The 27,618-nt window shown below is 40.2% G+C and overlaps 1 protein-coding gene across 1 annotated transcript in view; it reads right to left on the bottom strand.

Annotated features, from left to right (window-relative positions):
• Positions 1 to 27,618, bottom strand: part of ATXN7 (ataxin 7) — a 123,910-nt gene that overhangs the window by 54,942 nt on the left and 41,350 nt on the right. The window contains 1 exon segment of the mRNA XM_006893869.1: positions 11,142 to 11,246. Within this exon segment, the coding sequence (XP_006893931.1) occupies positions 11,142 to 11,246 (105 nt within the window).

Raw genomic sequence — 27,618 nt, 5'->3', positions numbered from 1 at the left:
TCCAGTGCAATTTTCAGAGTCTCCTCTGACATCCATTTTGGTCTTTTCTTCCTCTTCTGTCTTTGCAATGACCGTTTGCACTCTTCCTAGATGATACCCTTGATATCCTCCCACAACTCATCTGGTCTTCGCTCATTAGTGTTCATGGCCTCAAACCTGTTCCTGAGATGGTTTTGAAATTCAGGTGGGATAGACTCAAAGTCATATTTTGGTTGCCTTGGATTTGGTTTAATTTTCCTCAACTTCAGCTTTGACTTGCATATGAGTAGTTGGTGGTCTGTTCCACAATCAGCTCCTGGCCTAGTTTTCACAGCTGATATTGAGCTTCTCCAGCGGTTCTTTTCCACAGATGTAATCGATCTGATTCCTATGCATACCATCAGGTGAAATCCAAGTATATAACCTGTGTTTATGTCTCTTAAAAAATGTATTTGCTATGAATAAGTCATTGATTGGGCAGCTACAAAGTGTAATAAATATGTCTGTTTTACATACAGCAATCACAAATCCTCCATCGAGTGCCTGGACTATCTACTCCCACTCCATTTACGGCTTACAGGGCCCAGTGTCATCTGGTCCCTGATCCCCTTTCTCTAACTCCAACCTTGAGCCCTCTCTTCTTGAACGCTGTTCTTCTGCCATTTCACTGGCCTTTCTGCTTAGAACATTTCTTTCTCGGCATCTGTGGATCTGCTATTTCATCAATCTGCACACTCTAAATGTTCAATGCTGGATGCCCATCCCACCAACAGGCATTTTTGTTTGTTTTAAAATCAAAGATTTAAATAAAAATCCAAGGTTGCTTTCTTCAATTTACTGTTGTCAAGTCAGTCTGAACTCATGGCACCTCTCTATGGGATTTCCAAGGACATCCATCATCAGTGCCATCTCTCCAGTTCAACCAGGTCTGTCAAAGTGGCATGTCATTCTTTCTTATATCATCTCCAGCACTCCTGAAATAATCTTATTAGATTCAATTGCTTCTTTATTTGTATTGTATCTCCACCTCCACCCATAAGAATATAAATGGTGTAAAATCAGAGGCATGACCATTTTAGAATAGTGAACAGCAACACTTAACACACAGCAGGTACTTATTAAACAAATACTTGTCAAATGTACTAACACCACTGCTTGTTTCATTTTTAAAAAAGCAATCCCAAAGATATGGATTATTAAAAGCAGAGATATCAGCAAGGAGGGGGGAAATCAGTAAAACTTTTACCCAGAAATGAAAATGGTGTCCCTACAAATGGCACATAAAAGGTAGATACACCCTTTTAAAGAAACTTGCTTATTATATGACAAAGGAAAACCAGATAAATAAAATTGTATTATCTGGAAAGCCTTTTATCTGATACTACTAAAGTTATTAGAAAATTTAATTAGGACTATTTGGCTTATGGCAAAATAAAGAAAAAACCCAAACAAACTTCATGTGACATCCTGATAGTAACAAGCCCACTTTAGAATTTCCCTTGAAAGTCGAACTGATGCTTTTCTTCGGATCCTTCATTTTTTTACTTGCCTGCTTCCCCAGTTCTTCTGAGCCCCCTCATCTCCATCCCCATCTACTTCTGAGAAAAGTCTGGACTGTGTTTTATTCACAGTCAAGTATTTTTAGCTCTGAAGCAAATGTCAGTGTTTATATTGTTGCCAAAATCTAAAGATGCTACACAAGGTTAGGTAGCTCATTCAAAAAGAAAGGGGGCTTAGCTTTGAATAGGTACTCTGATTTAAGGTTAAAGCAAGTAGGAGAACAGGGTAAAGGGAAATCCAATGGCAATGCTAAATCAAGTATTAATTTACTATCATTATACCTTCAAATTATTAAATTTTGCAAGGTTATATTTATGATAACTTATGGCTACTTTAAGAAAATTTAAAATTTTACCTGAGCCAGGATATATGTCATAAAAGACAGTTTTTTGACATGTAGAATTTGTTCAATCTTATCTGGGTGTTTTAGGGGAGGAAAAACCCCACCAAACCCCTCTAAATTATTATACGCAAGAGAAATAGAAAGAGAAGCCATAAGGCACAGCCTGTTACATTTTATCTGTGTGAATAAAATTTAATTTAGTAGTTTAATCTGTAAACTGGTAATGAAATCATCCATTCAGTGGGTCATAAAGACAGGAAATGAGATAATACCCATAAAAGTACTTTATAAAAATATCATTTGTCTGTAGTTTTTTTAAGCGAATACCAATCCTAAAAAGATTATCTACCACTGAAATTTCAAAGGAAAAGAAGATCTAGATTAGAAAAATTCAATGACAAAATTTAAGTAGCAAGGGGTTTTGGGAGGGGAAGTATCCCAGCACCTGTTTTTCTTTTATCCCAAAGCAAAGCTACTTAGTAGTGAAATAAGAAAATAAGATAACTCATTAAAAATACTTGAGACTATTACTTTCCAAGTCTATTGTGTCAGATGGCAAAAGGGGTATGCGTTTCAAAACCTTTGCTTTGTCATTAACATCAGACTAACAGAACTCCCTTGAAGGCAAAAGCTGATCACATATATGTATATGAAACATTACCAATGAAGAGAACCAGCATTTTTGCCAGAACAACCTATATTACTAGATCTCATAGTAGATGGCTCATTTTGCTCTCACACTAACATTCTCTGAAACCAATTAATTAGCTCAAAAAGGATGAGCAATTTCTATCTATCCATCCTCTGATGTAACTGACATTTTAGAAAAATGAAACATGCATGGCTGTTAATTTTTAGGATGCTTTAACATCCACAAGTTGATAATGCTGTAAGCTCAGAGAAGTAGAGCAACTTTCATAAAGCTCTGAGAGGGGGGTAGGTGTTTTAAAGTGAGCCCCCACTATGTCTGGAGACATATAGAATTTACAGAAAGCAGTAAAGGGGCTCAAGGAGTCCCGAAGGTGTAATGAGTAACATATCTAATATAACCAAAAGATCCACGGTTCAAACCTACTAGCAGCTCTGACTGAAGGGGTGGGAGAATGAGCAGTTTCCTCCCTTAAAGAGTTACACCATTAGAAACAATGAGTTAGAACCAATTCAAAGGCAGTAGGTCTGACTTTTGGATTTAGTAAAGTGTTCAATACATACATATTACCTAATCAAACACAAGGCATTCATCCTCTTCAAATCTCTTGCAGATCAATATCAAGTTCCAAAATCCCACTTCCTAGGTATGAGATTTTGTTGGACTAGGGTTAGCATCATAAAGCACTTATGGCCTAGTGGTAAAGAATTGCACTGCCAAACCAAAGGCCTGCAGTTCGAATCCACCAGCTACTCTGTAGGAGAACGATGGACAATCTCCGCCTGTGTGATTTTCTGCCTCTGAAAACCCACTGGATGGTCAGCTATGGGTTGGTTCCAACTCAACAGTACATAATACCACTACCACCAGCAGCATCAGCAGCAGGGTTTTAGCATGAGCAGACAGCCCCTTATGCCTCAGAGAAAAGGAAATGAAACCTCTCTCTGGTGTTCACACATGGAGTTGGTATGTCTCTTCAACATTAATATTAAATCTCAGGTGAAAAAGCTCTTCCCTTTGCAAATCTTGTCAATTCTTCTGATACCATCATGCTTCCACATAGTTTCCATGTCCCTACGTCAGGCTGCTCTTTTTCACAAAGGCATCTGCTCAGAGCTTCCACTGGCAACAGCATCAGCATCAAATTCATAATCTTTGCATTGATTTATTTTTTAATTTCCCTTCTGTTTGAGGGCAGCTCTGGTGGCCTAGTTGGTAGAGAGTTGTACTGCCAACAAAGGTGGTGCCTCTCTGCAGTTCTAGCCAGCAGCTGCTCTGAAGGAGAAAGATGAGCAATCTCCTCTCAGGTACTTACAGCTTCTGAAAACACGCTGATGGGTCAGCGAAGAGTCAGTTTCAACTTGATGGCAATGGGAAAGAGTTCTATTCATGGCAAATGTATGAAAACACTGCTCATCCCATATACTGCTGACAAGGTTTCCTTTATATATAAAAGTAATTTGATTTAAAGCAAAATCCTAATTGGAATTAGGTGGGCAAATCATGGAAATGGAATCGGAATGATGAGGGCTGGGAATGAGCAGGCAAGGCGTAAACACCCACTGAGGCATTGCTCAGGAAGACTCCTGTCTGAGCTAAAGCGGAACAAGGGGATCAGCCCAACAAATCGGAGGCAAAGCATCTCAACAGCTGACATCAAGGATGGTTTTCAATTAATTACAGAGATTCTAAATGTAGCACCTGTCTAAGCTAAATTAACATCCCTCAAGTAAGATCACTCCCCCACGTCTGCATAAAAGGGAAAAATTATGGCACTCTTCACAAGTAAACTCAGTGCAGAAGCAGATCCGTGCCGGCAAGCAATGTCTCAGTCTCAGTCACCTGGACGGTGCTCTTCCAGCAGGACCCTGTAGTCAGCTGCTAATATTAGCAGTTCAGGCTTACTGTAAATATATTTAAGTGGGATCATAGCTTTAGGGACTTCTGGTGGCTCAGTGGCAACGAGCCACACTGCCAACCCAGGGGCAGTTGGCAGATGCACAATCTCCTCCATGCAATTTTACTGCTTCTGAAAACTCACTGGAGGGTCAGCGATGAGTAGCTTCTGACTTGACAGCACACAACACCAACAACTGCTGCTACTGAAAATAAGAGCAACAGTAAGCAATCACAATTAACACTGATGACTTAGTGGTAAGGAGTTGTGCTGCCAACCCAAAAGCACACAGTTAGAACCCACCAGTTGCTCCATGGGAGAAAGGAGAACAATCTTTTGACTCGACAGTACACAACAATCATCAACTCAAAGTCTCAACTTGGTATACAATCTCAAAAGAATGGTGCATAGTTTCAGAATAGGTGAACCAACCACCAAGTTGGTTCTGACCCTAAGAACAGCAGACCGGCACTTTCCCAATCCCTCACCACCCCCAGTCTCTGCTGTGGTGATGGACACTGTTCCAGTTGCTAGCTGTGTCGATCCATCTCACTGAGGATCTTCTTTGCTGATCCTCTACTTTTTCAGCATGGAGCTGTTTTCCAAGGTTGGTCCTTTCTAATAATATGCTTAGATTATGCGGGACAATGCCTCATTACTCTTTCCTCTAAGGAACACCCTGGCCGCACAACTTCCAAGATAGATTTGTTTGTTCTTTTCAAAGTCCATGGCAGATTCTAAACCAGCGCTGCAATTCAAAGGCATCAATTCTTCTTTAGTCTTATTTATTGTCTAACTTTCACATGCAATGACAACAACTAAAAATACCATGGCTTAGATCAGGCATACCTTAAGACTTTTAAAGTGATATCCTTGCTTTTTAGTATTTAAAAGAGGTCTTGAGAGTAGTCTTGCCCAAAGCAGTATGTCTTTTGATTTCTTGACTACAGTTTCTACGGGTGTTGATTGTGGATCTGAGAAAAACAAAATCACTGACAACGTCAATTATTTTCTCCCTTTATTCTGATGTTGCCTACTGGTCAGCTGTGAGGGCTTTCATTTACTGGATGCTAGAATGCAATCCATGCTGAAGTCTTTCATCTTTGTGTTTCCAGCCCCCTTTGCTTTCCACAAGCATAACCATATCATCTGTATGACTCAGGTTGCCGTTGAGTCTTCAATCTTGATGTGACATTCTTTTTCCTATAAAACAGCTTCTTGGATTATGTGCTCAGCATACAAAAATTAAGAATAATGAAAGGATACAACCCTGATGAAACCTTCCCTGATTTTAAACATGCTCCATTTGAACTACTGCTTCTTGGTCTATGGTAACGTTTTACATTAATACAATGAAGTAATGAGAGTCTTTTTCTTTTCAATGTTATTCATAATTTATGATCCACCTCCTAAAATGCATTTACATAGTCAACACAAGCAAACATTTTTCTGGTATTCTTTGCCTTCATCCAAGATCCATTCAACATCAGCAATGAAATTCCTTGTTCCACAGCCACTTCTAAATGCAACTTGTGTTTCTGGCAGTTCCCTTTCTATGTGATGCTCTAGTCATTTAAACACATCTTTAGCAAGATTTTACTTCAAACAGTTGCTGTTGAGTCCATTCTGAATACTGGGAATGCCACGTGTCTTTGGGTAGAAGTGTACTCTGTAAGGTTTTCCATCACTCAGTTTTCAGAGTGGCCAGTGTCCTTCCACCTCTGCACCATTGCTAGCCCCCACTCTACCCTACTCTGACAACTTTACATATTTTTAACTTCCACTCTATCAATTAGCAGATGTGTATGCGAATACTTTCCACCTCCCAAGGACTCTCAGAATGTCACATCACCAGCATATAACAAAAAGAGTACAAAGTCAGTTTGATGGGGTGATAACAGGGATTGCACAATGGTAATTAATGATATAAAATGTTATCAATGATTGTATAAAACACAAAGTACATATGCACCACACAATGTAGATGAATGATTATATGCAAAACAGTAAAAAACTTAAACCCCTCCCCCAACACATACAACAAAACAAAAACCAGAAGCCTCTTTTTCTGCCATCAATAAATCTGAACACCACGTCTAAATCAGTTACCCCGAAAAATTATTTAAAACGAATGATTCCTAGGTCCCGTCCGTGGAGATTCCCATTCAGCTGATCTGAAATTGTCCTGGGAAGCTGGCCACTTAGAAAGTTTCCCTTTGATTAACATGCACAGCAGGCACCTGATTCAAACCATATTTTTAAATTTAAAAGCAGCAGCAGAAACATCTCCTTGCTCTTTAGAATGCCGAATAACCAAAAAGAAGGACATGCTCAACTATTTAAAAACATCAGAAAAGTATGGTATTACTATGTAGCTTCTGAGAGCAAAATCATCCTATATAAGGACAGGGACAAATTGGAAATGTCAAAATGACACAGCAATCACTCACCATCACTGTTCAAACAGTTAATGGTTAACTCCCCAAAAAGGCTGCTTGGCAGCAACAACATACATGACCTCTTACTACAGTGAATTAATAAACAGCTAGCCAATTCAGAAAGACACTGCCACCAATATTAACTGATTTACAAGCTTTTCCTTGCAGCTTCCTTCCTTGTGCTGGCAATAGTGCTTCTAGAGGATTTGCCGGCAGGATTCTGTAGCAACTGCTCATTTGTTAATAAAAAGCACAGATAAATATAAAAAATACATGAATTAACAGAACAGCACTCACAGACGTTTATCTAAAGTAAATAAAATACAACCCCTCCACCCCCACCCCTTGGCAGCTATGTATTCTTCCTGATTCTGTAATAAACAGATTATGAGAGCCACTTGGAAAATTTTTTATTTATTAATTGTGGGATGCAAGCATTTGCTCCCTGGAATGAAAAAAAAAAGAACTTGTTTCCCCAAAAAACATTTTCCTGTTACAATCCATGATCCTAAGACAGAGGAGACATGGCTTTGGAACCTGGGAAACCTTGACCACCTCTTCTTTCCAAGTTAGTGGGGCCATTCCTAAACCCTTCCAGGGCTACTATAAGGTGACTCTCCACTCAGGCGACTTGCCACATCACACCACTGCACACACACAGGTATCCATCTCCAAACACCTTGCTAATCCCTCCTGCTTTCTCCTTGACTCCTGCCTCAAAGACAGATCTCCTCGTGTGTCAGGCAAATCCTTCTCTCAGAGCACCTGACTCTTTTTTCTCTGGGGACACTTCTCTCACATCTGTAATCCTTTCTCTGCCAGTGTAAAAGGATCACAGCTATCCCACACTTCAGGCTCTGTCAGTCAGATCTCCTGTCTAGTCACAGAAACAACTGAATGTGTGAATCTTGGATTCACACCTTATTTTGCCACCATTCCTTTGTCATTGAACAAGTATGTTATTGGGAGACACTGTGTTAGGTAAGTAGAGAGACTGAGTAGGAACATGATTTAAAGACGCTTCTTTCACTTAAAGACATTTGATTTAAAGGAGATAGATGGGCAGGGTGAAGAGAAAACGACGGAACAGTAAGGATTTGATAAGATATTGTAAATAATGATATTGTACAACTGCAACTAATGTTAGAAAACAAACAGTATATTACTGAATGTAAAAACAAGAAAACCACCCCAAAAAGTGTGATTTTAACATTCACACACTAACAGTATAAAAAGATAAATAAATCTCCATGGAGTGTGCAGAATGATGTGTTCTGTAACAAGGAGGCAGAGGGGCTTCTGTGGCCCAGGGAAATCCTTGGCAGCCACAATACAGTTTCTATTCTGTATACTTCCTCTCTCACTCCTTTCTAAGTCAATCTGTGCATCAATCCTAACTGCGCCACTACTAAGTCATACCACTTTCAAGCAGAAAAACACGCAACAGGTCTCTGCCTACCGCTGAGGGACTCTGACTCAGCCTGCCTTTGCACACAGCTCTTCCCCACGTGGGTATATCAGCTCCAGGTCAATGGGACATTCCAGACAAGGGGAATGGCCTACCCCTGCCCTTCCTTGTGCCTTCCTTGTCAGTTAGGGAAAGCCAAATATGGTTGTTCAGTGTGTAAACTGTGCAGCTGTATGTGGCAACTCTCTATCCACATCAAAATGTTTCCAATCTTAAGGGATTACATTTCAAAGAAAGTATTTTCTGCATTTTCCACAATGAACATGTAGTACATTTAGAAACTGAGGGGGAAAAAATGACACAAGAGAAAAAGAATCCATTCTACCAAACTTGAACAGGAAGGCTATTTTCTCTAAGAAGCTTTTCTCATCAAGACATAATCTGTGCTCACTAGTCTTAAAACCATGGACTCTTACGGCTTTTGACACACATCTTTCTCAGCACAAAAAGCAATAATTCTCTCTCTCTCTCTGACACCTGGCAAAAGTCTCGCACTGTATTAGGGGCTTTAACCACGTTCATTCCTACCATGATTCTATGAAGTTTGTATTACCTAGGCAACTCAAGCTGGACACCTCAGTCCTAGGTAAAAAATTAGCCCACTGTTCTTGTAGAGTTTAAATTTAAAACCAGTCTAGTTTGGTTTCAGTATCTTTAACTATAAGATCTCTACAAATTGACTAAGTGCCCTTCTCAACACTAGTTTGTAAGTGTCGAATACAGAGATGGTATCTTTTTCATCTTTGTGCCCATTCCGCTGACTACCTCTGGCCTACACCCAGAACCAGGAAGCAAAGAATTCTGGACTTTGGGGGGAAAGGGGGATGCTGATTATGATTGTTTGACTCTAAAAAAAGCTGTCCTCCTAGCAAGTCCTCGCTTTAAAAATGTACCCCCCCCACACACACACACACAAATGTACCTCACAAGCATGCTGTCTTAAAAAAGAAACCCACCAAAACCCAAAGTCGGCTGTCTTCTCAGTCTTTCTGCCGCACCTTTGTCAAAGTCGGGACATTTACCTCTGGTTTTTCAATCATTTTCCATGCCTGAACTAGTCTTCCTAGAACTCTTCTCAGTAAGTCTACCAGTGAGGTGGGACTGTGCTCCTCCCTTACAGAAACCTCTGGATGCCCCTAAATGTCTTACCTGCTCCTAGGAGTCTGTGTACTGTCACGTTCCTGCCCATTAACACCAGATAGCGCTAGTCTCTATGTCCCTCTGCTCACCACCTTCGAGCCACACTGGACTTCTTTAGGTCTATATGTGGAACGGCTTCAGCACAGCTTAGGACAAGGTGCTTCCTCCAGGGTCCTTGGAGGCCTTCCTGAAGCACACTCTCTACAGGAGGGTCTGTTACTCTGTTTCACATTTACAACCAGAGTAGTAAGGACAACGAGAAAGCAAGTTGCAGTTTTTAATTAGAAAGTTATTTTAAACACCTTAGGTGGTATTCCAACATAAATAAGCCTTGGTGGAGCAGTGGTTAAAGTCCTCAGCAGTTAGTCAAAAGGTCAGCAGTTCAAACACCAGCCACTTTATGAGGAAAAGATGTGGCAAAGCTTTGGAAGGACTATGAGGTCATTCTACTTGGTTCTACAGGGTCACTATGAGTTGGAATCAACTCAATGGCAATAAGAAGCACAACGTAAAACTATCTTAATTGGACTATTCAAAAACAATGCGAAACATTTTAGCCACTACTTGTCTGCTATTTTGTCATCCTGTGATGGCTTGTGTGTTGCTGTGATACTAGAAGCTAGGCCCTTGGCATTTCAAACACTTGGTGGCCCTACCTGGCCATCTGTTTCTGAAAAAAAATCTAGCCAGTAAAAACTCTATGGATAGCAGTGGAACAGGAAAGACTGGTCTCTCTGGAGAAAGACATCATGTTTATAGGGTCAGTAAAATCCAGAAGACCCTCAAAAAGATGGATGGACACATGACTACAGCAATAGGCTCAAACACAGCACTGACGATGGGGAGGCTGCAGGACTGTACAGTGCTTTAGTCCATGGAGCACAGGTCCACTCTGAGCCAGAGAAACCCAAGGCATCTGACAACAATGTCTGTGGAGTCTAGGAACCCAGGAACAGCTCAGATCCCAAATAAACCCAACACCCTTCAACTGATTCTGAGGCATGGTGATGCTCCAATGGGTTTCTGAAGTGGTACAGCTTCAATGAAGGAGACTGCCTCATCTTTTTAGCTGCCGAGCAATGGTGCCAAGCAAAAGACCTTTTGGTGAGCAGCCCAATAGGTAGTGAAGCTTCTTTACCAAGGCTCCTAGGGATAGCTAAGGAGTTCACAAAACTCCCAAGACCACAGTGCTTTAATCTAAGTAGATGGCATGCTCATGAAAGAGGTCAGAACATCAACATGTTCACAGAGAACCAGACAAAAGATTTACAGCTACTAAACATGCAGGGTTCAAAATAAAATTTATTTCCAAGAAAACCATGCTTCCATATTGTGTGTTCATGCAATTTTAACAGGCACTCAAGTCACAGATGTGATCTTCAAGGAAAGAAAGCTTTAGCTCGATTGATATATTTCAGTTGGGATCTTAAACAAGACATTTTCCCTGATTAATTTCAATGAAAATCAGAAGATGCACATCACTTTGAATAAAACCCAGAAAATACCCAAAAGCTAATAGGTATTAACCCATTCAAAGAATTAAAAAGCCTACTTCCTGACAGGGCAAGGGTATTATTTTGTCCTACCCATGCTGTTGCAGGCCTTCAGCTTAATCCTGCTTTACCTTTAACCTTCTAATAATTATTTTTAAATGGTTAAGCACTTACCATAATGTGATTGAAATGCCTGCGGCTTGACAACCTGATTACAGTCGTTACACACCACCAAGTAGAAATCATCATGGGCTGGACAGAGACCAAATATTGGCATGTCTGCAACAAAGAGAGAGAGCATCATTCACTCATCTGATTCTGATTTGACATGAAACCAGTCATTTTTGGGGTATCATTACTTGCTAATGGGGCTGCTTGACTATAACATACTCCAGAGTCAAATGTGATTCCAGCTGAAACATAAGTGATGTACCAGGCCGCGACTATTAAGAGAAAAATCAAATCAGGCTTAGAAAGACAAATGTAGAAAGAACTAAAACAAAATTCCCTCAATATCATTTGTAGGAGATAAAACTGACAAATTAACATGCAAGCATGAATACTTCTCATAATAAAGTAACTTTAAATGAACTCTAAAAAGGTTCTAGGGAAAAATCCATGACCATATAAAAAGTTTAGTAATTCACAAAGCTGCACCATCCAACGGCTTTACGTGTTTACGTATGTATTGTATTCCAGCCATCTGGGCCTTGAGTTCTGTGAAACAGTTAAGAAAGAGAGTAAAGGTTTCAGTGAGGAGAAAAACCGCTGGTTTCACCAGCATGCCATACAATGAAAATGATTTTTATGTGGTCATTTGTCTCCCTCGGTTCACAACAACCTCGAGTTCTTCTGCTTTTATACTGATGATACTGAGTAGCTAAGATTGAACTTCAACACAGACACAGTATTTCAGAAATTCATCTCAGGTCCAGTATTAAAATAAGGAAGTGTGCCAGTTGGTGTTTTTAATAGTTCAGAGGTCAACATAATTAAAATGAGAAAGTGAAACTAAACCATCTGCATATACAGTTAACAACTACAACAACAACAACAGATCTGAAAACTATGAATAATTATTAACAATACTCTAATGAACAGAGCTAAATGTTCAGATCTATAACTAAACATTTCAAATATTCTCTCGAACACATATTTTTATACTAAAACACTATTTAGACTAGCTGCAATGAATGGATAATTAGCACAATTAAATTAGCCAAGTGTTTTAGTAGAGCAAACACCGAATTTAAAGGTAGGGGAAGACAGCAGGAAGGGGATCACCACCTTTCTTTTTATTAAGGACTTCATGTCATACTTTGTCCATGTTGGGTGATCTTGGTAGTTGAATGGGGGTAAATGCCCTAAGAAGATGTCAAGTAATCACAATCCCTAAGACATCAAATAAATTACTGATCAAAAATCCAAGCACTGCTACAACTCAAGATTTTTAAAAATAGTTCCTATTATACTGAATGCAGACAGCTAGCTATAAAGTTTAAAATGCACTCAGGTTCAAGATGATTGTGGGACACGATAACAACAATTTCCATGTGCTATTATTTTATCCTTATATTCATCTAGGAAGATACAATTAACCCCTATATGTTAAAGGAAGAATGTGAGTCATCAAGTTGTGGAGTCATCTGCTTGAGGTCTGATTCCTAACAGTGGTGTGGATTTGGTCCCTCCTGAAGAACAGAGAAATGATGATTTTAAGACAGTCTTTCCAGATTTCAACCCATATGGAAGATTAGGGCTAAACACCTTCAACTGGATAAATTGATTAGACAGCCCAAGAACTGTTAGTGTGGTCCACAGAGAGCTGCACTGCTAACCCAGAAGTCCTGCCTTGCTGGCCATTCAAATTCACCAGCCCATCCTCAGGAGAAAGATGGACTATCCTATTGTAAGTGATTTACAGCCTCTGAAAATCTCCTGGAGGGTCAGCTCTGAGTTGGTTCAGACACAAAGGCAATGAATTTGAGCTGAAAAAAGAAAAAGCTTCTAGTAGGTGGCTGACTTCTGCGATTAAAGCTTAATTACTGCATAAAAAAATAAGAGCCCAAAATATGATCTTTTCCTTGAAAACACACCCATACTGAGCTGATAGCCTAGTGCATAAGGAGCTGTGCAGCCAACTCAAAAGAATGTGGTTCAAATTCACCAGCTGTTCTTCAGGAGAAAGCTGGGTAATCTCCTCCTGTGTGGTTTATGGCCTCTGAAAACCCCCCGGGTGGGTCAGCTACGAGTTGGTTTTGACTTGACAGCATATTTAACAACACCATTGTAGAAGAACAGGCAAGGTTATATTCACATAACACTCAATGTGAAAAAAAGGCGTTTTCTAAACCATAGTTTAAAATGACATTTGACTCTTTAAAAAAAGCCAAACTGGATTACCTTAAGTTTGACATAGTCATGAACATCTCTAATACAAGACTATTAATAAAGGCAGGATAGGAACTATGTAAATTGTTTAATACCAATAATCTAGAAGGAGCTCTGGTGACACAGTTTTAAGAAGTTTTGCTGCAATCTTAAAGGTTTGAGGTTCAGATACACCAGCTGCTTTGGGGAGAAGGATGAGATGAGCAGTCTTTTATGCGACTTACTGACCCTGAAATCCCACTGGAGGGTCAGCTATGAGTCAGTTCTGACTCAGTGGTACATAACAAAACAATTAACAGTAGTACAGAGGTGAAAAACTATGAAATATCTATAAATAGCAAAGAGTTTTGCTAATTAAATAAAATCAACCTGTTTCATTAAATAAATGGTTTCAGAGTTTTATGCTTCTGCATTTTACTGCTTTTCCACGACTGTTGCTGTTATGTACCACTGAGTTGCTTGCATCTCATAGTGACCCTATGTATAAGAGCCCTAAACCCTGTCTATCCTGTGCCAGCCTCACTGTCTCACATTCTTCCATTACCCCAATCACTGAAATCAATCCACTTCATCAAAGGTCTTCCTCTTCCGCTGTCCCTCCATACTCTCAAACATGATGATCCTCTCCAAGGACTGGTCCCTCCTTGCAACACGGCTAAAGTATGTCAGATGAAGTTTCAGAATCCTTGCCTCCAATCAGCAGCCTGGTTTCATCTTCTCCAGGGCAAACCTGTTTGTACTCCTAGCAGTTCAGGATATATTCAACACTCTTCTCCAGCATTACAGCTCAAAGGCATCAATTTTCTTTCTATCATCCCTAGTCACTGTTCAGCTCTTTGAGCATAGCATGCAACTGTGAAAACTATAGCCTAGATCAAGCATAGTCTCCAGTCTGACATCATTGCTCTTCAGTACTCTGGAGAGGTCCCTGACAGCTGACTTTACCAATGCAATTTGTCTCTCAATTTCCTGGCTGCTGGTACCAAGAGTAATGATTGTGAAGCCAAGCAAATTAAACTGTTAATCTCAATCTCTTCACCATCAATAATGATGCTGCCAATTGGCCTAGTGGTGAGAATCTTTGTTTTCTTGATGTTGAGCTTCAATCCATATTGGAGGATGCAGTCCTTGACCTTCTGCAGCAATGGCTTCAGGTTCTCTTCCATTTCAGCAAGCAAGGTTGTGTCATCTGCAAGTTGTTGATGAATCTTCCTCCAGTCCAGATGTCACATTCCTCCTCATACAGCCCAGCCTCCCGGATAATCTGTTCTGCATACAGATTGAAAAGGTATGAAGATAGGACATATTCATAGTGTACACCCTTCTCAATTTTGAACCATGTAGTGTCTTCTTGTTCTGTTCTGACTACTGCATCCTGGTCCAAGCATAGGTTTCACATAAGCACAATCGAATGTTCTGGGATTCCCATTCCTCTCAGAGTCAGCCACAGTTTGTTGTGATCCACACAGTTAAAAAGCTCTGCACAGTCATGGAACAGATAAGACATTCCTCTGCTATTCTCTGCTTTCAGCCAAGATCCATGTAACATTCGCTATAATACCCACAGCCTCTTCTAAACCCAGCCTGCACATCTGGCAGTTCTCTGCTGAAGTGTTGTTCCAAGTAATTTTTGGATAATTTTCAGCAGACTCTTGCTTGTATGTGATATTAATGATATTTTTCAATAATTTCTGCACCCTGTTGGGTCACCTTTCTTTGGAATGGGAACAAATACACGGAATGTCAATTTAGTCATATCATTTTGCTAGATACTAGGTAAGTCTAGTGACTTTATATCTTCTAACTTGTAAATAAGGCAACTAAGAAAGAAAAAGAAAAAAAAAAACCCTGTACTAATTCAAATAACAAGAATTCAATTGATCCCAAGGACATTTTCTTTCTCTGCCTATCTCTTTGAATCCTTTGGTGAGACATGAAAACCTCATAATACTAAGAGGGGGTGGTAGCAGTCATTCTATAAGGAGCCAAGAATCTTTGCTGTTGTGTAAAAACTTACACTTCTTCAACAACTTAATGTCATTTGCAACTGATGGTTACAGTAATGATAATCCAAAGACAAACAGCTGATACTTACGGAGAGAATCATATGCCAATGCACTGTACTAGGCATATCTTACACTGCTTACTCCATCTATTTCTAAAAACAATCCTATACAATAATTTTCATCTTATTGGTGGGACCCATAACTTGTCTAATATCACCCAGCAAAATAGTAGCACAACTAGGATTCAAATTCAAAGAACACTCTGAATTTAATTCTCAATCTCTAATTAGTACATCTTGACAAAAAAAGTATATATTCACGTACACACACACACACAAAACTTTTGTGAAGCGAAACTGGGTATAGTTACATCAGTTTAATCTTTTGTAACATTCTATAGGACATTAAATATAGTTCCTTTAACTTTGTATTTAAAATTCTTTACTTTTAGATAAGCGTATTTGGAAGTAAAGTAGGGGATAAAAAAAAAATTTAAGTAGAATATTTTCTTCAGGGGAACATAAAAAAAAAAAAAAGGAAGGAGGGTGAGTTATATATTCTTTTTCTACTCTGAGACATTCCAGAGGTCTTAGCAAGAGGAACAGAGTGTGAATTGCTGTGGCAACACAAAGAAATGAAACAATTTGTGTGACGTAGTATATTAAAAATATTTTTCTCTTTTCTTTTTTTAATGTACAGAATGAGACTGTCCATCTTTCTCCCCTGGAGCAGCTGGTGGATTCAAATTGCGTCAGTGCAACTGTTTACCACTTACCCACCAGAGTTCATTCTTTTTTCTTTTAGACTTTAATGAAAGTTTATAAAGAACTTGGATTTCCATTCATTCACTGTTGCACATTTTCCTCCCTGCCCCCACCCCTCCCCACCAGTTAGCTTTTTTCTTTGAGGGGGAAAAAAAAGTTCTTTCATTGTTATACATCCCCCGCCCCCCACCTGACCTCTTTACTATGAAATTCTTATTCTGGACTCTTGTCATGCCAGTGATACCTATCATATATTCCTTTTATACAGTTCACTCCCTCATCTGTTTCAATGCCATGTACATTATTTATCTCATTTCTTAGTTTTCCCCCAACCCTCACGTCAGTCCTGTTCTATAACAGCTTCATTATGCAGTATTTGTCTTTTAGTGACTGAGATATTTCACTCACCATAATGTTCTCCATGGTCACCCATTTTGCAGACTATTTTATGAGTGTTTGTTTTTCAGTGCTGCATAATAATCCATTGTGTGAATACACCAGTTTCTCTATCCATTCATTTGTTGATGGGCACTTGGGTTGTTTCCAACTCTTTGCTATTGTGAACAAAGCAGCAATAAACATGGGTTTGGATATATCTGCTTGGGTGGCAGTTCTGGTTTCAGAAGGGTATATTCTTAGCAGTGGAACTGCTGAGTCAGATGGTATTTCTATCTCCAACTATTTGAGAAAGCGCCATACAGCCTTCCCAAGTGGTTGTACCATTTTACATTCCCACCAACAGTGAATAAGGGTTCCAGTGTATCCACAACCTCGTCAGCATTTGTTGTTTACTGTTCTGTTAAAATTTTGCTATTCTTACTGGGGTGAGATGGTATCTCATAATTGTTTTGATTTGCATCTCTCTTAGAGCTAGGAATTTTGAACATTTCTTCATGTGTTTGTTCGCCATGTGAATGTCTTCTTTGGTGAAGTGTCTGTTTATATCCTGTGCCTATTTTGCAACTGGGTTGTTTGTCTTGTTGTGGCGCTCAAGTATTCTATAAATTCTAGATATAAGTCCTAATCAGACATGTCATTACCAAATATTTTTCAAAAGCATACATTCAAAAGTAGTCTATCTGCAAATTAACATATAGAACTTGTCCATATACGAGGGAATACACTTGATTTAATGAAATGAAATAAAATACCAAGTTAATAAAAAATCTATTGCATTAATGATATTTACAAAACATACTTTACATATGTAACTTAAACTATGATATTTGAAAACTTTAAAAGTTTTAAAATTGTACTTGACCTTATGAATTCTCAAATTATCTGAAAGAATAGATTTTATTGTTATATAAAACGCTAAATCTTTTCTAGGATTTGGGTCACCCCTACCTTCCAATTAGCAAGTGGCCAGCACCCACATCTAGGCCATTGAGTACTTTGGCAACCCTACGCCAGGATACTAGGAAGGATTGAGTTTAATTAAGCACATGGATACATAAGTACAAACCTCAAAGCACACAGTGTAGGGTGAAGACCCTCTCCCAGAAACCGGAACCTGAGAGATAAGTGAGTGATACCTGATGTATTTCACTTCTCTGGTGTGGCTGTCCTTGTTTAGAAGACTATACAACAACAAAAAAAAAACACAATCTGGGTGTCACAACAAAGCATTTAGCCTCTGCAGCACCCTGAGAATTTCCTTTCTCCACATGCCAAACTCTGTCTGACACCGATTCCCACATTTCCTCCTCATCCCAGACAGCTCCCCACCTCTGTCTAGACTCTTATAGCCAACTATTAGCTATTGCCATCTGTTCATCTAATATGCATCTCAAATCAAACAAAAAATAACCAAAAGAACTTTGATTTCCACCCTGCTCTGCTCCTCCCACCCTCTCCAGATGCCCTCAGATAATGACACAACACATTCCCTCCAATCGTTCAAACTAAAAACTCAGGGCTCTTCGTCGCACATTTCTGTCCCTCATCACATCGGTCCACACGCAGATCCGGTCAGCTCACCACTGTCAGAGTCACCACTGTAGATGTGGGAATGCCACCATCATCTTCCCACTGCATTAAGGAAGCAGCCTTCCAGGTGGTCTATAATCCCTCAACTATTCTTTAACGTCCTTCACTAGATCATGTCTATTCCCTTTTCAAAATTTTCCGGTGGCTTCCTACTTCCACCACATGGTTTGGGCAGATGTGCAGCCCACCTCCCTCACACCCTCCTTTCCCCATTTCTCTGCTCCTCTCCCAGGCTCACTGTGCTCCAGGCACACGGACCTCCTTTCTTTCCTTCCACCAAGAAAGCACACTGCCATCAAGGTTCAGTCCTTGGTCTTCACAAAAGTCAGGTCTCTACTCAGCTGTCACCTCTTCAAAGAGCTGCTTCCTCCCCACTTACTCTATCAATGAGATCTCAGACAGAATGACTAGGCCACTCTCTCTGAATCCTGGCTCCTTCATGGAAAAGCTGCATGACTTTGGGCAAGTTCTAGAATCTTTCTGAACTTGAATATCCGTGGTTTGCTAAATGCTGATAACCTAGCTACATAGTTCACAGGGTTATTAGATTAAGAGACTTAATACATGGACAGGTTTCCTGAGGCAGGGTGCTTGACCCCAGGAAGGGCTCACTTATATTCAGTAACTTGTTACATAAGAGCCATTACCATTATACTAGACAAGAAACTAAGGCACATAAACATTGAAATCTCAGATGGTAATAGGTGGCAGAACTCAAATCTGACTCTTCACGTGTGGTCTACCAAGCCCAGGCACCTTTCTTCCAATGTTCTCCCAGACATACCGCAAGAAGTGGGCTCCTAAGTTCCATTCCTAGTCAGGGCCTGCTGGCCTCTGCGCGCCTGGACAAGGCTGCTCTCAGAACCAAGGTTCCTCCCTGCTCCAGCCTCCTCCACACCACTGCCAGAACCACCACCACAAGGCAACTGTGCCACTCATTTCCTTAAAGACCTCTGTTGGCTGCAAATGGGGCATGGACACCTCATCTGTTTCTATAAATAAGGTGTCCTGCACTCTGGCTCCTCCCATCCACAAGCCTGAGTTCACATGCTCTCCCATAGTCTGCCAGATTCCCCGACAATTCCTTTTGTAGGCACAATTACGATAATTGTTGTTTTTTATCTGACTTAAGGCACTCACTATAATCTCCTCTAGAATCATCCATGCTATATAGGATTTCATAAATTCTTGGTCATTTGTCTGCTGACACCTGGGCTGTTTCCAACCTTCACTACTGTCAAATCCATCAGCTGCTTCACAGGAGAAGTATGGGCAATCTCCTCTTGTGCCATTTAGTTTTGTCTTTTTTTAAATTTTATTTTATTATTTTTTTGTGAGTGTACCATCAAATCAGATCTGACTGGTATGGGAGGAGATTGTCCCTCCTTCCCCGGCAGAGCACCTGGTGGATTTGAACCGTGCACCTCTGGGATTGTAGTTGCAGCTCCCTCTTGTGCCATTTAAAGTCACTGAAAACCTGCTGGAGGGTCAGCAATGTCATGGTACACAACAACAAAGCATCTCTCAAATGGTCATTTATCACTTGACAATGTAAACTTAGCCCTGAAGTTGCTTTTCTTATCACTTCTCCCTGGAGGCAATGAAAGGCACAGAGTAGGAGAGGAGGTACACATGGGCTCTGCCAACAGAGGCCCAGAAGCCGGGGCTTAGGATAGTAGGCCTGATCCTGAGAATGAGAGATAATCCAAGACTGTCAGCAAGGAAGTCACACAACATGAAAGGTAAGCTCTATCTAGCATTACTCAGGTGGGGAGGAGAGAGAGACACCAAAACTGATGCAACAGTCACAATGGGACAGGAAGCGTCTTTAAACAATGTGGTGAGAAACTGGTGAAGATGTGCTCTGGGAGATACACCACAGGGATTAAGGGACCATCTGATGCCACCCAGAGACTTTTTATGGCCCAGTTGAGTACTTCAATAGCCCTATGTCTATAATAAATAGAGCAATCCCAAGAGCTGTATATCTTTCACAATTACCTTAGAGAAATGTTCCAAGATGTAAATAGCTCCTATTTACAAAATGCAGTTTCAGGCGAGCTCTGGTGGCCTAGTGGCAAGAAGCTGCACTGCAATCCCAGAGGCACATGGTTCAAATCCACCAGATGCTCTACTGGAGGAGGGACAATCTCCTCCTGTAACCGTCAGATCCAATTTGACGGTACACACACACACACACACACACACAATAATAAAAAAATAAAAAAAATATGCAATTTCAAACCATGGATTCAACTCCAACTCAAGGTGTCCCTACAGAGCAGAGCTGAGCAGCCCATCACAGACCCTGTGCTAGAGAAGACTGTCACAACTGTCTCCCACGAGGTGGCTGGTGTGTTCAAACACCTCACCTTTTATGTAACAGCCAAATACTTAGCTACTAAAAGTCCTACTAAAAATGTGCCTCACACCACTTAGGACTTTAAGTAGTAAATGAGAGTAGAGTTTGGTTTAGAAAGAAAATGTTTCCTTTTTCCTATCCTACTGGTCACAGGAATCTAGTCAAACTCAGCTCCGTGCTCATCCTCTGATAAAACCTCAGTACACCAAGTGTTGCTACAGAAGGTCAAGGACTGCAGCTTTCAATATGAACTGAAGCGCAACATCAAGAAAACAAATAATTATCACCACGGGGCCAAGTGGCAGCATCATGATAGATGGTGAAGAGACTGAGATTGTTGACAGCTTTAGTTTGCTTGACTTCACAATCAATACTCTACCAGCAGCCAGGAAATCAAAATATGAATTACAATAGTAAAGTCTGCTGTCTGAGACCGCTCCAAAGTACTAAAGAGCAACGATGCCAGTCTGGAGACTGAGGTGCACTTGATCCATACTATAGTCTTCGCAATTGCTTGCTATGCATCAGAAAGCTGAACAATGACTAGGGATGACAGAGGAGAATTAATGCCTTTGAGCTGTGATGCTGGAGTATTGAATATACCATGGAATACTAACAGAACAAACAGGTTTGGCCTCGAGAGGGTGGAACCAAGCTGCTCCTTGGAGGCAAGGATTCTGAAGCTTCATGTGACATACTTTGGACATGCTGCAAGGAGGGACCAGTCCTTGGAGAAGCATCTCATGCTTGGAAGGGACAGTGCAAGAGAGGAAGACTCTCAATGAGATGGATTGACTCAGTGACTGGAGTAGTAAGGGTGGGTGTGTCAGAGACAATAAGGTTGGCTCAGGATAGAGCAGGTTTAAGGGCTGTTGTACATATGGTCACTATGAATGACAAGCAACTTGATAGCACATAACACCATCACCACCACCACCACCATCACCAAGTGTGGTTACAGACCAGCAGCTTTTGCAGAATCTGGAACCTAGCTAGAACTGAGAAACCCCAGGCTCCATTCTAGGCACCTCAGGCCAACTGCAGTGTTAGATAACATACAGCCATAATGATGTCAGTCTAGGGACTAAGGTGCAGATCCAGGCCAATGTCTTTGCAATTTGCTATACATCAGAAAGCTCAACAATGACTAAGGATGACAGAAGATGAATCAATGCCTTTCATTTCATCAATGCTGAAGAAGAGTACTGAACATACCATGGACCCCAAGAGAGCAAACAGGTCTGTACTAGAGAGCGTGAGACCAAATTTCTCCTTGGAGGCTAGGATTCTGAAGCTCTGTCTCACATACTTTGGGCATGCCGCTAGGAGGGACTGGTCCTTGGAGAAGAACATCATGCTTGGAAGGATGGAGGGACAGTGCAAAAGAAGACAGCCTCAGATAAGATAGATTGACAGTAACTGGAGTAATGGGGGGAGGTGTGTCAGAGTCAGAGAGACTGGCTCAGGATAGGACAGGTTCAGAGCTACCAAGTCACAGGTGACTTTAGGGTTAGGGTTTCAAGTTAGGTGAAATAAAGACAATGAAACTTTTAAGGGAACTACCAAGATAAGTCAAACAGTAATAATCCTCGTAGGATAAGTTTTAGGGAAGGGACAAGTTTTAGGAGAACCATTATTGGTCCCCCTAGTAGCTGCAAAGCTACTTGGTTGGTTTTTAAAGGTATTGTGGATTTCCCATTTCCTTTACCCACCCCTCCCTCTACCCAACAAATTATGTGACCCTCCAGTTTTCTCCTTGCCCATCCTCATTCTCTGCTCCTGTCCTTCCTGCCTTGGATCTTCATACACATTTTACTAGTTATCTTTCTGTTTCTACAATGCAATATTTGTTCTTATGAGATAAAGTTAGGTTACTCAGCATAAATGAAGACTAATTTTATAAAACATAATGAAGGGAAATTATTGTATGAAACAATGTGAATGAAGGATAGTGTGAAACAAGGTATATGAACTTTGTAATAAAACGTTATAAAATTTTTTTTTTAAAGGTATTGTAGAACTGGAGAAGAGGGTTGAAATATAGCAAGTCAAAAACATCATAAAATTAACTGTTCTTACCAAGACTAAGCCATTTTGTCTTTGAAAACACATTCAAATTGTTTTTAGCATTTTGTTCATTTTCAGAACTATAAAAAAATTTATTTTGACTGCTGGTGCCAGCATTTGCATTGTTTCACAGAGGAAAGGATTTGGGAGATTCTTAATCCACTATTTGGGAAGTGCTTATTGGGAGCACTCTAATAGAGAAAAATATAATCTGAATTTTATTATTTCCAATATTGCAGATTGCAGTGTGAAAAAAATGGGTGTTAAAAAATGGAAGTGAGGCTAGTCACAAACCGCTGACGTACAGGTAAGAGGCATGGGGCAGCTTGGACTTGGGAGACGGCAAAGAGATGACAGAGAGAGAATCCACAGACATCTAGAAGATACTACTGGCATGTATTCATTGGTAATGAGTGGCCTGGCAAAGAGTAGGGTGGAGAATGATGCCAAATGTCCTGTCCTGCGGAACAGGATGGATATGGGATGCCAGTCTCTGAGAAGGAACGCAGGAAGAAAGTCATGTCTAAGAACAAAGAACATATGCTTTAGGGCCTCTAAAACATTTTAGATAGTAACAATGAAGGCCGTGAGTAACTGGGTTGAACAAATTATTATCTTAATGAATCTCCCCTATTTTGAGACAAGTGCCTTATAAATCAAGTTTTACATTTTATTTCCTCCATATGCAAAAAAACCCCAAAACAAACAAGTAATAAAAAAGATAAGTAAATATACTAAGCCTCAGTAATTCAGAGTCACCCAGAAATTAAGATTTATGGCTCCAAAAATGAGGACCATGCACAAATGTCTGAAACTATTCATTGCTTACATGCAAGTGAATGAAATTTTCCCCCAAAGGCAGCTTTATTTAAAGAGAAGTTAGAATGAAAATAAAGATAAATCTGTCCCGAGTCTAAAACAATTTTTGCACTCATGCACATATGTCAATTTAATGTTCTCACTGATGCTTGTGAAAACAATTCCAACCGGTTCGATTCATCTCCCTTCACTCATTCCATAAATACTCAATCGTTCTCTTCTTGTCAGCACTCCATTAGATCTAGAGGAAACAGCTGGGCACAGGTCAGGCTAGGTTCTTGAAGTGCAAATGTTGTTTAGGTTTTAATGCTGGCTTCCTCTGAGTATTTTAATTTTTAGTTCCACATCCATTTTCTTTGTTTCGTTTTATCCATGAAACTCATTTCCTGATTAAGAATGGAATAAAGAAAGATTTCTAAGAGAACACTGATACAAGTGAGGGGGGAAAAGCAAGTGTTTACGGCTAGTTAACTACCTTAGTGTTAAAAAGCTCTTTCTGCTTAAATAGATTAAAAACCAAGTCCAAATCAAGTGTCATCAAGTCCTTTGCTGCAGGACAGAGTTGAGCTGCCTGCCTCCAGTGCTGTCACAGACTCCTGCACCTTCTCCCAGACAGTGACTGATGAGTGTGCACTTACTATTAGCAGATGAGTGCCTCACCACGATGCCACCAGGGTTCCTATTTAAAAACACTGCCAGTGGGTCAATTCCAACTCTTATCAACCCTGTAAGGGAAGAGCAAGCTGCGCTATAAGGTTCCCAAGGGTGTAAATATTTACAGGAACAGATGCCAAAGCCTTCTGCCAGAGTCAGTGCTTTAAGCACTGCCCCACTCAAACCTCAACTCAAACTTACTGTTACACTGTGGAACTGACTCTCAAATGATCCCCCCTCCCACTGGGTTTTCAAGGCTGTCAAGTCCACAGTTGAGACTGCTTATCTCTCTCAAGAAGTTGATGGTGGATTCACACCCCTAGAGGTACGGCCCTTTGGCCAGCAGCACAGCATCTCCATTGAGACCACAACAGAGCTTCCCACTGCCCCAACTGTAGTTATGTGTTGTCCAGTCAAGTCAGAACCGACTCACAGCCCACCCACCAGTGGGTTTTCAGATGCAGTACATCGCATGGGAGGAGCCTTCTCATCCTCCTCCTGAAGTGGAATTGAACCATTCGTTTTTGGAATTGCAGCGCAGCTTCTTACAACAATTCTGTCTCCTGGCAACATTCCACCAAGGTGTATACGAGCTCCCAACTTTTCAGTTAGCAGCTGAATTTGGTGTAATTTATTACCTCAAGGAAATAGCTAACTCTAAGTTTAGCTTATTTGCTCATACAAGACTAAATGAGCAATACTTTCACCAGGAAGTTTAACTTAGTTTTAATTCTTCACACTTGCAGTTTCATTCCCTGTTCTTCCAGGTGAAACTGGTCAACATACCTGAAGAAGGTGCTCAAAACTCACTTCCCACAACCACATGCAAATAGATGTGGTTGGCTGATCATACCCTGAGTAGACACAACTGACTGACAGCTCAAGTTAAACAAACATTTCTTCCTAGTTCCACACCCCACCCCTGCCCCTGGAGTGCTTCTCCTAAAGTAAAAGGTCAGCGGAAATGTTTAAAAGACATAATAACAGCAGTCACCTTGTCAAACACCTATTGAGCACTTATCAGGCCATTGTGTATGCTAGGTAATTCATATGTTTTATGCTACTTAATCCTCACAATAACTCTGTGGGAGAGAAACTATTATAAATACAAGTTAACAAATGAGAAAGTGGGCATTAAGTAACTTGCCCCAAAGACACTGCTGGTTACAGGGGTACTGGTATTAAGCATTAACCTTGTAAACCTTGAAGTTAATACCGTCTAAGAATTATTACCTTATATGCATCAAAAACCGTCCCCAAGAATAAAAAAAGAACCTACAGACTGGGAAAGGGACTCATCTCTAAAATTTCTAGAAAACTCCAGCATCTCAACAAGAAAAGGGTAACAACCCAATGACAAATGGGCAAAAGACACTTCACCAAAGACATTAGATGGCCAACACACACATTAATAAATACTCAAGGTCATTAGCTATCAGAGATGTAAATCAAAACAACAATGAGATTTCATCTCTATGTAAGAAAGTTAAATATGACAGGGGTACTGTTGTTATGTGCCTGCAACTCACAGCAACCCTACATACGACAGCTCTGAACCCTGTCCTACCCTGAGTCAGTCTTGCTGACTCCGATACACCCACTCCCATTACACTAGTTACCTTGTCAATTCATCCCATCCAGTCCATCTCACCTGGGATCTTCCTCTCCTGCGCTGCCCCTGCAACCTTCCATGTATGATGTCCTCCTTCAAAAACTGTTCCCTCCTAGCCATATGCCCAAAGCATGTGAGATGAAGCTTCAAAATCCTAGCCTCCAAGGACAAGTTTTGTTTCATCCTCTTTCAGACAGATCTGTCTATTCTTTTGATGGTTCATCGTATGTTCAATACTCTTCTTCAGCACTAGAACTCAAAGGCACTGATTCTTCTTCTATCATTATTTGTCATTGTCCAGCAAATAATCACAAAGACCATGGCCTAGATCTGGTGTATCTTGGTCCCTAGACTGACATCATTATTCTTTAGCACTTTAGAGAGTTCCCCGACAGCAGACTTCCCCAGTGCAATCTGTCTTGATTTCCTGACTGCTGGTACCAAACATGCTGATTGTGGAGCCAAGCAAACTGAATTGTTAACAACCTCAGTCTTTTGTGAGTCTTTTCTACTTCTATCATGGTGCTGTCAATTGGCCCAGTGGTGAGAATCTTTGTCTTCTTGATGTGGAGCTTCAATCCATAATGAAGACTACAGTCCTTGATCTTCTGCAACAAATGCTTCAGGTCCTCCTTATTTTGGCAAGCAAGGTTGTAATAAATACTAGTGAGGATGTGGAGAGATTGGAACTCTTACATAGCTGGTGGGAATGCAAAATGGTACAATCACACTGGAATGCAGTTTGGTACTGTTTTAGAAATTTGAGAATAGAAATACCATTTCATCCAGTAATCCTATTACTAGGTATACATCTCAGAGAAATAAGATTTATGTTCTTTGCAGCATTATTTACAATAGAGAAGAGAAACAACCTAAGTGTTCATTAACCGATGACTGGCATATGGTACCAATGTACCGTGGTACATTCACACAATGGCATACTACGCAATACTGAAAACAACAAAGAATTCATGGAACACTGCATAACATGGATGCATTATGCTAGAAGAAATAAGTCAGTCATAGAAGGGCCATTATGGTGTAATATCACTAGTATAAAAAGCCAATGGAAAGCTTACATACACAGTTATTTTTCTGATGATTATCAGTGACAGGAAGGAAGGAAGGCGAGGGAGGTAAAAAATGAATACATACATTAAATGAAAGGAAAGGCACTATGCAGTAGTAGGAGGTTGATCAGAAATGGTAATCAATTACACAGATCAACTGTAATTAGTGTCATGGAATAAAATGTACATGGATGCTGGAATGAAACTGTAATTGTAATGTTATAAAATGAGCTCTGGTAGCCTAATGGCAAGAAGCTGCACTGCAATCCTGAAGGCATGCTGCTGGAGGCTACCAGCTGCTCCATGGAAGAAGGATGGGCAATGTGCTACAGTGTAACTAAAGCCTCTGAAAATCCACTCCATAAATGAATGAATGGAAAACCAGTGTGATTTGTAAGCATTCACTCAAATAGAAAAAAATAATAAACTAAAACAGAAGTTGAAAGTGGAAATAACATATATAATTGCACAGTCCCACTAGTAGAAATATGTTCTGAAGAAATAAAAGTTTTGACATTAACTGATAATGCCCACCCAAGTTTACTGAAGCTTAAGTTCTAATAGCAAAGAAATGGAAACAACCTACAACCAGAAGAAGATAAAATAGATGAATGAGACCTTCTAAGACTTAAATCCCTATGCACATCCAAAAACTTCTCCAACAGGGTAAAAAAGGGAAGCCACAGACTGGGAAAAAGTATTTGGTAATAATGTATCAGATAAGGGACTTATATCCAGAATTTATACAATACTTGGGCACCACAACAAGATAAAGGTAAATAATCCAATAAAAAATGGGCACAGGATATAAACAGACAATTCACCAAAGAAGACATTCAGATGGCTAACAAGTACATGAAGAAATGTTCAAAATCCCTAGCTCTAAGAGAGATGCAAATCAAAACAACTATGAGATA

Source organism: Elephantulus edwardii, unplaced genomic scaffold (genome assembly GCF_000299155.1).
Source record: "Elephantulus edwardii isolate Elephantulus edwardi_28Jun2011 unplaced genomic scaffold, EleEdw1.0 scaffold00132, whole genome shotgun sequence".
In the NCBI taxonomy this organism is placed as follows: domain Eukaryota; kingdom Metazoa; phylum Chordata; class Mammalia; order Macroscelidea; family Macroscelididae; genus Elephantulus; species Elephantulus edwardii.
This window is presented reverse-complemented; position numbering and strand designations above follow the sequence as displayed.